This window comes from Oncorhynchus clarkii, chromosome 30 (genome assembly GCF_045791955.1).
Source record: "Oncorhynchus clarkii lewisi isolate Uvic-CL-2024 chromosome 30, UVic_Ocla_1.0, whole genome shotgun sequence".
Classification (NCBI taxonomy): Eukaryota; Metazoa; Chordata; class Actinopteri; order Salmoniformes; family Salmonidae; genus Oncorhynchus; species Oncorhynchus clarkii.
The window spans coordinates 21,902,278-21,915,084 of record NC_092176.1 but is presented as its reverse complement, the minus strand read 5'-3'; the positions used below and the strand labels follow the sequence as shown (position 1 = coordinate 21,915,084).

The 12,807-nt window shown below is 42.5% G+C and overlaps 1 protein-coding gene across 1 annotated transcript; it reads right to left on the bottom strand.

Annotated features, from left to right (window-relative positions):
* Window positions 1-2,929: 2,929 nt before the first annotated feature.
* Window positions 2,930-12,795, bottom strand: LOC139390219 (phospholipase B domain containing 2). The gene is made up of 12 exons (XM_071137476.1): window positions 12,562-12,795; window positions 11,159-11,252; window positions 10,895-11,053; window positions 10,626-10,726; window positions 10,207-10,421; window positions 9,908-10,002; window positions 9,668-9,828; window positions 8,706-8,801; window positions 8,521-8,592; window positions 8,200-8,352; window positions 3,806-3,968; window positions 2,930-3,676 (listed from the first exon to the last, which is right to left on the bottom strand). The coding sequence occupies exons 1-12, from the start codon at window positions 12,765-12,767 to the stop codon at window positions 3,506-3,508; spliced, it is 1,686 nt and encodes a 561-aa protein (XP_070993577.1). The 5' UTR covers window positions 12,768-12,795; the 3' UTR covers window positions 2,930-3,505.
* Window positions 12,796-12,807: the final 12 nt, after the last annotated feature.

Sequence of the window (12,807 nt, the reverse complement as noted above, 5' to 3'; positions counted from 1 at the left end):
GCTTGCTTTACAGTGAATCCTTACCACTGCTACACCTGGCTATTAGCTGAGCCTTGCCTAGCAGCAAAACAGTTCATTCAGCCTAATTTACTGCCTTAAAAAAAATAGCTGATATGGCTGATACTAGCTTAAACCAATGTGGTTTCTACTGACAATTGAGATGTACAAACTATGGCATAAGGGGACGACGAGCGGATAAGAGGCAATATTTCGATGAAGACATTAATGAGCGAGCTAGGACGGACGTCGTCAATATTTGTATTTATTAAGGATCTCATTGGCAGCAGCTACTCTTCCTAGGGTCCAAACATATTAAGGCACTTACATTAAATGTAAAACAAAATATAAAAAAGTACATCATATAACATTATTACACCACTAGATATCTACAATACAAAATGTATAATACAACCATACTAGAATATTAAATTGTACATGTGTGTAGAGTGCCTGTGCTAGCTTATGTCTGTACCTTTTGTGTGTGTCTCTTCACACTCCCTGCTGTTCCCTGCTGTAAAGGTGTATTTTTATCTGTTTTTTTTTAAATCTGATTCTACTGCATCAGTTACCTGATGTGGAATAGAGCTCCATGTAGTCATTGCTCTATGTTGTACTGTGCTTCTCCTATAGTCTCTTCTGGACTCAGGGACTGTGAAGAGACCTTTGGTGGCATGTCTTGTGGGGTATTCATGGTTGTCCAAGCTGTGTGATAGTAGCTAAAGTCACTACAGACCCGGATTCGATCCCGGGCTATATCACAACCGGCCATGATCGGGAGTCCCATAGGACGGCGCACAATTGTCCCTGCGTCGTCCGGGTTAGGGGAGAGTTTGACCGGGGGGGCTTTACTTGGCTCATCGCGCTCTAGTGACTCCTTGTGGCGGGCGGGGCGCCTGCAGGCTGACCTTGGTTATCAGGTGAACGGTGTTTCCTCCGACACATTGGCGAGGCTGGCTTCCGGGTTAAGCGGGCGGGTGTTAAGAAGCGCGGTTTGGCGGGTCATGTTTCGGAGGACGCATGACTCAACCTTTGCCTCCCAAGCCCATTGGGGAGTTGCAGACAATATCGAAATAGGGGAGAAAAAGGGGGTAAAAAATAAAATAGTAAATTGTTGAATATTACTATTTTAATATGCATAATGAAGCCTACTAGCTAGCTAGGTAGCTGAGGAATCCAGGGAGCCCATTATGCTGCTCTACCATAGTCCTAGGCTAGCTCTCAATTTCAACTCTGTTCAACTAAACGTTTATCTTTCGTTTGGCCTTTTCTCTATTTTTCCCATGGTAAGTTTGTTGCACTAGCAACTGTTAGCTAACGGTTTATACACCAGTAAAGAATTCCCTGAAATGTTACTAATAATGGAACAGGCTTTAACTTGTTTCAATAATATTCCATTGTTTGAATCATTTTGCTTGTTCATTTGGGACCTAGGTGAAATGAAGTGTTTAAGCTGTGTGTTTTGTCAGTGTGTGTGTTGTTGTTAGTTACTAGACAGCCATGTTGATTGTCACTCAGGCAAATTCTGAAATGGCTGCCCGTGTCCTTGCTTAAATTGTCTGTCTTTCACTTAAACAATGGAGAGGAACCATAAATATCAGTTTTAGTCTACTGGAATTCATTGCAGTTTTTTCACTTAAAAAATAAATAACAAATCGCCAACCTCGGAGCAGGCTCAACTTGTGTGACTGCTCAGTTCACTTGCCCAAGGCAATAGGCAATGTTTTCCCAACATGCATTTAGCAGCGGCACGCTGAATAAACTGTGCAAGATTCAACATAAGTTTTATCTGTGATTGTGTGGATTTAGTGCCCACCACAAGTGATCTTTGTAGGAGAAGTGATAAGCTAGGGAAGGCAGTACGGGAGCCAAGGTGCAGCATGACGAGATGGATTTTCAGCCTGTGGCAGAAGATGGGCAGCGACTCCACTTTTCTTGACGGTGGTGGGAAAGATGCTCCACCACTGTGGTGGCTGCAGAGAGGGGAGCTGGACTGGGATGAACAGTTGCAGGCGGCTCAGATCGATGGAAGTGCCTAGAGGCCTGAGAGGAATAATAGACACCTTAGATGTTGTAAAATTGAAATATTTATTAATGTTTACGTCACCCATCAGAGAAGTGTAGAAAGTCAAAAGTATCAGAGGGCACTGTTTGTGGACAGGGCAAGGGTTAAGATTAATAACAGCAGGCAAACAGTTTAATGAGACACTCCATCAAACTGATCAACAACAGAAGCAGAATCGGAAAGAGTCCTTCAGCCCAACCATCCTCCCTATTTTCTTCCTTCCTTCTCTGCTGGGTACTAACAGAGTATCCATTATATTGACCAGATGCTCAAATGGCTGCTCTAACAATGAAAATACATGTCTTCAAAAATGGAAGGAGGTCAGGAGGCAAGATCAGGTGGGACCCTTCTAGCCAATGAGAGGGTAGATATGCATGAACAACAGGCACATCTCTGATATAAAGTGTTTTTTCTCAAAGTTGCCAGTATGTCACGTCCTACATTCACTCATAACAACCTATGCATTACGAAACTTCTATTCAATCAAATAAGCCATAACATTTTTTGTTGACCAATTTCAACACTCATTGACCTCCAAAAACTCCTTGCTTGGTGAGCAAAAAAAGAGAGAAAAAAAAACACCACTTGCTGGAGAAGACAGATTTTGGGCCCAGTTATCCCTCTCGCTATGCATGGTGGTGAGTAGGTTGTGACTTGTGGGTGTGTCAATGGAGCTTTGAGAGCGAGGGGTCATGACCGTTGTGTGTATGTGTACCTGCGTTAGCATGATGAAAAAGTGGTGAGAAAATAATGTTTCTCTTTTGCTTTCAGGTAGGCTTCAGAAAGTCTGTGCCATCTGATAGAAGTGTCAGACAACAAAAGACAGTATGCCAGCTTTGTATTTATGAATAAGCTACAGTACACAACTGAAGTTCAAAACTCATTTAATGACAACCATTGACCATTGAATAAAAAAAACTGGACACATTCAAGCCTTTATCTGTCAAATGAGAAATGTAATACATATTTTGATCTGATTACGGTCTTAATAGCGTTGATATGAATTAAATGAATTGACCAGTGCCTTAGCAGCATGAATCAAATGGCAGAATACTTTAGGATACAAATTGAAAACAGATTTAAAAATGGAAAACAAAAATCATTCTCTATTGCCCAAACAAAGTATTTTTTGTGCGTCTAAGAGGTACAATTTCCTACCTCAATATTGTCAATAGTGGAAGTCTCATTTCAAACAGAGTTATACCATCTCACATTACATTCAATATGAGACAGCCAGTATGAGCAAAAGATGATTTTGTTTTTTAAACTGTTAAAACACATTCCCTCATCTCAAACAGCAGTGCAGTAAACATATGCTTACTGTATATCCATTTGCATTACATTTGTAATCATTTCCCATTTTCAAATGAAATCCAGCACCCCTCAGTTTATTTTCTTACACTGATGGATGTGTGCGTGTAGGGTTCATTTAAAGGTTACGGGTTAGGTAGACCAGGTGACATGTATAGGTGTGAAAGCCCAGGTGTCGGGGTGTCCCATGTGCATCAGGTCTGAGTAGGGAGAGGAACTCCACTGGAAAGCAGGTACCTGGTCCCACGTGGGTCCACTCGCTGCCAAGAACCCAAACTCACGCCACATCTCATAAGACGTCACCTACACACAAGGAAAGGTACGCACACAGCCAATTAGTGATACCCACAGGAGGCATGACATTACAGTTCACCTAATTTATACTTAGATAGATGGAGGAGCAAGACAAAAGTAGAGGGATTACAGCCTTACCTTCATATCCGTTCCACCATGTGGTCTCTGCTTCAGCGCTCCAAAGGGATATGTCCCGTTAGCCTGGTTCAGGTCGGAGCGGGCCGAGATGGTGTTCTCCCCGTTAGCAGGCGGGTCGCAGCCCTCGCACCGTGACAATGGGTCCTCTTTAAAGTTATTATACCTACACAGAGAGAGAGGGAAGGGATATTTTTATACATAGGCTAAAATGTCAGTAGGGGTACTCGTATACAGGTCAGGTGTGGACAATTCCACAGTAACGGAATTGAGCTGAGACTCCAATTTCACTTAAAAAGGTATGCCAAACAAAACATACAACTCTGCACAAGAACTACTTTTAACCATTTACACTGAACGTTTTACAAAACATTTACTGGAAGAACTGTACAGATGCAAAGTCTGGAAACATCTTCCTCAGTTTATGTGTCCATATTTTCCAAAAACTCTTAAATACCTGATCTGAATTAAGATTCAACAATGTCTGCAGAACAAATGGGGTGTCAGCTATGACATGACACATTGAGAAAATCTCTTGGATATTGAACTACAGTAAGTGAAGTGGATTTACACCTGGCAACGGAATTACAGTAACGGAATCATTGGTTCCTGATGTGTACTACAAAGAAATGCATAACTATGAATGTAATTCTCTTCATGGTGATGCTTTCTAAATAGGTACAAAAAGGTAGAAATATGCAATATCCATGTTTGCATATTTGGGTATTATTCTACACAGTGGCTATTATTTTAATGAGCTCTGCCCCAAACAAGACAAAATTTGGTTGGTCCAGACTAGAGGTCGACCGATTAATTGGAATGGCCGATTAATTAGGGCCAATTTCAAGTTTTCATAACAATCGGAAATCGATATTTTTGGGCACCGATTTGCCGATTTTTAAAAATGTCATATAATTTTTTTTTTTTAATACCTTTATTTAACTAGGCAAGTCAGTTAAGAACACATTCTTATTTTCAATGACGGCCTAGGAACGGTGGGTTAACTGCCTGGTTCAGGGGCAGAAAGACAGATTTTCACTTTGTCAGCTCGGGGGATCCAATCTTGCAACCTTACAGTTAACTAGTCCAACGCAATAACAACCAAGTTTGGACATCAATGTACAGCACAACACACATCTACCAAAATTTAATTTGCTACTGGCAGTTTGATGCTGATTGATATCTCATTTCACCTCGTTGAAAGAAGAATTTATTTTGACGTTTTCAAATCGAGGACAGGGAAGAGAGAATATTAACGTTGGTTGAGAGATACAAAATAATAAGAATAACAGACAGAAGAAGAGAGAATATTTCCACAAGCTCTTTTCGCGATTGGCGAAAGCATCATATTTGAAGTAAGTTTTAAGGTTCAGAATCGAGTTTAGGTTTCCTGAACAAGTTTTACGAAAGTTGAGTCGCTGTGTAAGTTAACGTTACACCTTTGGCCCCATGTATACTGAGCCTTGTCTCAGGGTAGTGTGTTGGTGGTTGAAGATATCCCTCTAGTGGTGTGGGGGCTGTGCTTTGGCAAAGTGGGTGGGGTTATATCCTGCCTAGACAGGGCTCTAACTCCCCTAGCTCCAGACTTGCTTGGGCCAAGAAACACGAGCAATGGACATATCCTGCCGGTTTGGTCCTGTCCGGGGGTATCGTCGGACAGGGCCAGTGTCTCCTGACCCCTCCTGTCTCAGCCTCCAGTATTTATGCTGCAGTAGTTTATGTCAGCGGGCTAGGGTCAGTCTGTTATATCTGGAGTATTTCTCCTGTCTTATCTGGTGTCCTGTGTGAATTTAAGTATGCTCTCTCTAATTCTCTCTCGGAGGACCTGAGCCCTAGGACCATGCCTCAGGACTACCTGGCCTGATGACTCCTTTCTGTCCACATTCCACCTGGCCGTGCTGCTGCTCCAGTTTCAACTGTTCTGCCTGCAGCTATGGAACCCTGATCTGCTCACCGGATGTGCTACCTGTCCCAGACCTGCTGTTTTCAACTCTCTAGAGACAACTCTCTGACTTGCCTAGTTAAATAAAGGTAAAATAAGATTTTTTTTATGTATCTTCGTGGTGCTAGAGCTTTATTTTCTGAAAATATTTTAGATGTTCAACACTTTTTTTTAAAATACAATTGACAGTTTAAGTCAGAAGTTTACATACACCTTAGCCAAATACATTTCAACTCAATATTCCCTGTCTTAGGTCAGTTAGGATCACCACTTTATTTTAAGAATGTGAAATGTCAGAATAATAGTAGAGAGAATGATTTGTTTCAGCTTTCATTTCTTTCATCACATTCCCACTGGGTCAGAAGTTTACATACACTCAATTAGTATTTGGTAGCATTGCCTTTAAATTGTTTAACTTGGGTCAAACATTTCAGAAAGCCTTCCACAAGCTTCCCACAATAAGTTGGGTGAATTTTGGCCCATTCCCAAGAGCTGGTAGAACTGAGTCAGGTTTGTTGGCCTCCTAGTTTGCATTTTTTTCAATTCTGGCCACCTTGACTTTGTTGTCCTTAAGCCATTTTGCCACAACTTTGGAAGTATGCTTGGGGTCATTGTCTATTTGGAAGACCCATTTGCAACCAAGACTGATGTCTTGAGATGTTGCTTCAATATATCCACATCATTTTCAATTCCTCATGATGCCATCTATTTTGTGAAGTGCACCAGTCCCTCCTGCAGCAAAGCACCCCCACAACATGATGCTGCCACCCCCGTGCTTAACGGTTAGGATGGTGTTCTTCAGCTTGCAAGCCTCCCCCTTTTTCCTCCTAATTTAACGATGATCATTATGGCCAAAGAGGTCTATTTTTGTTTCATCAAACCAGAGGACATTTCTCCAAAAAGTACAATCTTTGTCCCCATGTGCAGTTGCAAACCGTAGTCTGGCTTTTTTTATGGCGTTTTTGGAGCAGTGGCTTCTTCCTTGCTAAGCGGTCTTTCAGGTTATGTCGATATAGGACTCGTTTTTACTGTGGATATATGTCGATATAGGCCACTTCAGGCTTTTTAAAACTGTGGGACACAATCATGGATATTTCAAACTTTTATAACAAATCAAAAACTGAAAAATTGGGCGTGCAAAATTATTCAGCCCCTTTACTTTCAGTGCAGCAAACTCTCTCCAGAAGTTCAGTGAGGATCTCTGAATGATCCAATGTTGACCTAAATGACTAATGATGATAAATACAATCCACTTGTGTGTAATCAAGTCTCCGTATAAATGCACCTGCACTGTGATAGTCTCAGAGGTCCGTCAAAAGCGCAGAGAGCATCATGAAGAACAAGGAACACACCAGGCAGGTCCGAGATACTGTTGTGAAGAAGTTTAAAGCCGGATTTGGATACAAAAATATTTCCCAAGCTTTAAACATCCCAAGGAGCACTGTGCAAGCGATAATATTGAAATGGAAGGAGTATCAGACCACTGCAAATCTACCAAGACCTGGCCGTCCCTCTAAACTTTCAGCTCATACAAGGAGAAGACTGATCAGAGATGCAGCCAAGAGGCCCAGATACTTGGATTGTACAGCTGTTTCCTAGGACAACCAGCATCTCTGGCCTTTATGGAAGACAAGGTATCTTTGCTGTTGTTCTGGGATTGATTTGCACTTTTTACACCAAAGTACATTCATTTCTATCTCCTGAACAGGTAATCAAATGGCTAAAGCAAAATCTACAATGGGTTCAAAAATAAACATATCCATTTGCATTGTATGCTGAAAACTGCCCAAATGCTCTCCATCCAACCTCACTGACCCCTCTCTTCGATGTGCGCTGCTGCTACTCTGTTTATCATATATGCATTGTCACCAACTATACATTCATGTACATTCTACCTCAATTGGGCCGATCAACCAGTGCTCTCGCACATTGGCTAACCGGGCTATCTGCATTGTGTCCCACCGACCACCCGCTAACCCCTCTTTTACGCTACTGCTACTCTCTGTTCATCATATATGCATAGTCACTTTAACCATATCTACATACTACCTCAATCAGCCGGACTAACCGGTGTCTGTATGTAGCCTCGCTTTTTACTGTTGTTTTATTTCTTTACCTACCTATTGTTCCCCTAATACCTTTTTTGCACTATTGGTTAGAGCCTGTAAGTAAGCATTTCACTGTAAGGTCTACTACACCTGTTGTATTCGGCCACGTAACAAATAAACTTTGATTTGGATCCATTGTCCATCTGTTTGACCACTTATCAAAGCCTTTGCTTATTCCAAATGTATGCCTTAATTAAAATTTTAAAAACACTTTTGACATGCCCCTATAAACTTCACATTGGTGCTCATGGGTCCTTTTACATGGAAATGACTGTGTATAAAAGCAGGTCTGTCCATCTCCCTCCTGTGACACATTTGGATTGAAGCCTCTGAATGGAGGCGTGTACCTCATGAGGCGGACCATGGAGTCCATGTCTGTGACGTGTGATTGGTTCCTTCTGAAGATCTGGGCTCGAGGATTCATGTCCAGAGAAAACCATGGACCAAACTGCTCTACCAGTTCTCTACAGCCGCTGGCATTAAACACCTCCTCATAGTACCTACACAAACACAAAGCGAGAGTGTGCGTCACACATATACACGTTAAAGCTGAACAAATTATAACCATCCACTCCAACACCTGCAAGACCAACACAGTCAACTCCTCTTTTTATTAATAATATAGTCATTACTAGTGTGTGGTAGTTTTCGATGTTATTGGTACTTACGGGATGTTGTAACTAGACCAGTAGCCTTTCTGCAGCAATTCCTGGGTTTTATCAGAGTGAACAACTAGCCCACTACAGAACAGAACCACACACACCTATTAATGTTACTGATAAATAACCAGCCCATTTCTCAAAATGTATATGTGTTGAGAGGTTGTTGTGTGTATGTGTGTTGCCTGTCTTACGGGATCTGCTCCAGCACAGTAAACAGCTGCTCCTTAGTCTCTGTCATCCCTGGAGTGAAATGCCTGTAGTCCACTATCATCCACTGGTTATTATACCTAACACACACACACACACACACACACACACACACACACACACACACACACACACACACACACACACACACACACACACACACGAGGGAATACATTAACTTTAAAGGTAGACACTATGTGGTATGTGGGTCTGTTTAGAGGCTGAGTAATTAAAGACGATGATACACTAGTCAGTCTCAGGTTCCACTGTGCTGAGTAACTGAGGCTGATAAGACACTGTGTAGATATTCTAGAGATCAGAGAAGACTGGTGGAAGGAGCTATAGGCGGACGGCTCATTGTAATGCCGGGAATAGAATAAATGGAACGGTATCAAACATATGGAAACCACATGTTGGACTCCATTCTATTCCAGCCATTACAAAGTCTATAGCTCCTCCCACTAGCTTCCACTGATAGAGATAGGCTAGAGAAATAAACAAAAAAGCTGCAGAAGACAGATAAATGTAACCATACAAAACAACATGAGTGTGTCACTTTTGACCTCAGGGGACTTTGGCCTGAGTGGGCATTACTGATAAGTCCCAGCCCTGCTTTCCCAGGCCTGCCTGAAGTGTGTGTCATAAAAGACAACTCAGCACTTTAGAGACACTACTTTATCAGCTGACTTAACTCTGTCCTCCCCCACTCATGATATTTAATGTGATGTTTTATAAACTCGATTATAGTTTTACTTCCCTTCATTCCTTAAAAGGATAGTTCCCTTCACTCTTCCTCTCCTAGTTTCCTTTAAATGGATAGTTCAAAAGCCTGTATGAGAGTTGGTTTGCAGAGCTCCAGCCTGACCGAACCGGAGAGATAACCAACATGGTGGACATCTACAGGAAAAAGGGGCTAATGTCAACCAGAGGGACCACAGAGACTTACGTTCCGCTGTTGTGTTTGCTGAAAATCTCTGCCCACGCCTTGCCAGTTGTAGCCAGCCGATTGGCTACGATGTTCCTCAGCCACTCCATCACTGCTCCGGTTGGTTGAACAAACTTCCAGAGGGCGGGGTTACTGTTGCCAATGGTGGTCTCCAGAGTAACCTGAGGGACATCTTTAAAATAAAAAGACTACACACACACTGTATATGCTATGTCCACACTTATTACACACAGCTCTCACCAGCCCAGTGCTAAGGATGTAGAAGTCATCTCCAGAGAAGATGGAGCCTGGGTAGGAAGAGAACGCCTGGGTTCCACCAGGGATCATATCACTGTCTGAGAACAACAGAACACAGAAATCAAACTCGAAATATAGAACTCTGATCCATATAACTCATGTTTGGACTTTCCCAGTGTTCAGATGCAGAGTTTCAAGGAGTGTTTCATGAAGAGTGTATATGTTAGGGGGAAAGGGGGGACGTTGAGACGCTGTAGGCAGAGTTAAGTTATCCTTATGAGAGGTTTAGGGGTTAGGGTTACCTGTAGGAGAGACACGGTAGGCAAACTGGTACTTTTTTAGGATGCGCAGCATGGCCTGGTAGATGTTCCAGGTATCATGAGACACCAGTAGATCCTTGTTGCCAGGCAACAACTTGATGAGGGCGGAGCAAGAGCCGGAGCCCAGAGTCCGTGAATGGCTGGATTTGTTTAGGGCCCCTTCAAGATCCTCTAGGTCTCCTCCCATCTGGAAAAGTCTAAATAGCCACATCAAAATTGAGGGTTGTCAGAGCTGTGATGCAAGGCATGATTGGCCACACTTCATTTAGCTCACCCCATTGGAACCATTTACATTGCTCCGGAGATGGGTACTCCGCGTTAAATCAAGGGCGCTTACAGAGACTGTCACTAATGGGGTGAACTCAAATCCACCAATCACAGAGATCACAGACCACACTTACAGGAAGCCGAAGGGGTTGAGAGTGAAAGGGCCACTGGGAAATGACAGCTGATCATTGTAGCCGTCCTCCAGACCTTTCAGCTGCAGCAACGCCAACCGCACCTGAGAGAGAAAGTCTAAATGAAAAATATTCTCTACTAAGATGTTCTTAGATCCCAAATGTGTACTGAATGAGCCACACTAGCAATAATTCTTTACTGTTTAGACACAGAGAAAAGGCGCAGACACTTCATAATTTAGCATGCTGGCTGACCCAGACCCAGCCAGTACCTGGTGCCAGTAGGGACAGTGTGGATGCTCCTCTATCTGCTGTCTGACCCATTGCAGGTTGGAAGTGATGTAATCCTTTAGTCTCTGGCAGAATCCCGACTCGAAGGTAAACGGACCGCAGTATCCCATAAGAGTGTTCATCCAGTGCTTATAGATCAGCTGAGACAAACACAAATACACACACAATCAGCTATAGATTGACTCCACTGCCCCAGCAGGATATGGTTTTAGGTTAGGGGTTGGGGCAGATGGTCTCTACCTTACCTGGGAGGTGACTGCAGCCTCAACGGCCCCGGAAGCATACGCCTGGATACTATCATTATAGCGTCCGCTAGTGGTCACTTCCAGATATGCCCAGCTGAGGGAGAGAACACATTGTAAATACATCATGATCAAATTTGTTTGGGTGAGGAGTTCAACTCCGAATGGTTGTTTTGGACTGTCATAGGCAGTGTGACTTATATTACTGGTATACAGTCATTTTTACATTGAAGTAGGCCTTAGTAAGCTACTGTAATTGCATATTTGTATATTTGTAGCCTGCCCTACGTTTCCGAAGTCCCTTGCAGTCCATCACATTTAAGTTGGGGGAAAGGTTAATGCAAAAATGTTTTATGCTGACAGGTCCACAACAACTTGCCATGTTTTTTATTTCAGAAATTGACAGTCATTTTCCAGATACAGCATAAATTACTGCTAAAGATTAAACATCCTGCCAACCAGAGTATGTGAGCTTAGTGGAGCGTGACCAATTTGACTGGAGTGCTGAGCGAATTTCCCAAAAACTGGAGCATAGGCCTTCTTCCCAGAAGGGTTAGCGAAAAGTTAAGGTTAGGGAAGAGTTAGCTAACATGCTAAGTAGTTGTAAAGTAGGTAAAAAGTAGTAACTCGCAACCTTTTGGTAGCTAGACGTTCACGTTATACGCCCACTCATCCACCCTACTTTCGTTTTTGCCTTAAGTAATCTAATTTATGGAACCACGCCAATTTCAGTGTACCAGATTTACATTTACTATGTTACGTCTAGTCTATGAGTCCAGGCTCCATGGCAGGACATAGAAACTCAATAATATATTGATAAGTAAATATCTAACAACTCGTCTTTTGCATGAATCGTACCAAACTATACCGCAAATAAAGGGTGTTATTGTAAGCATAACAAGTGACTGTAGGGCGTTTTTCAGGCAGCGTTAATCCCCGTTCACGTATGCATATATTTTTATGACAGGTCTGATGCGTATGTATGGCGTGCGCCAAGTATATACATCTCAGTATTTCTGTACAAATCTCGGGTGAAATTTACGCACCGTTTATAAATGAGGCCCATGTGGATTTAAAAATGTTCTGTTCATATTAGAATTTGGAACAGTAATTGGTTACATTTGATTTCAAACCTAGACTTTCACAACTCTTTATTCCGCAACATGGGGACAACATCGCCTGCCATACCCCAATTATCAATCCAACGTTATTGTCTAGACTTATTCAGAAGTCATATTCTGATAAAATTGTTGTGGTAACTCGCTGTTTACCCAAACGCATATTTTTATTCCTACATCGTCTATGAACCTAGATTAGCTCTGGTCCAGGGAGTTGGTGCGCGTTAGCGGAGGAACTCGGTAATGCCCTAGCCCAGAGATACAGCTACATCAGATGACTGAATTTACCCCGAGTTCTTGATGTCGTCGGTAAAGTTCGCCCAGGCTACATAGTCGTCTCGGAACCCCTCCTCCAAGGACAGCTGGCCAGTTTGTTTATCGAGAACTGCAGAATGAATCTCGGCCCGAACAGACGTCCATGATAAATAAAAAACACATGAAAACATAAACATCTTCTCTGTTGTTACTGACATCTGTGTGCGCCTGTCAGCCATTTTTAGCAATATAGTTCATGTGACCAAAAATGAAGGAATT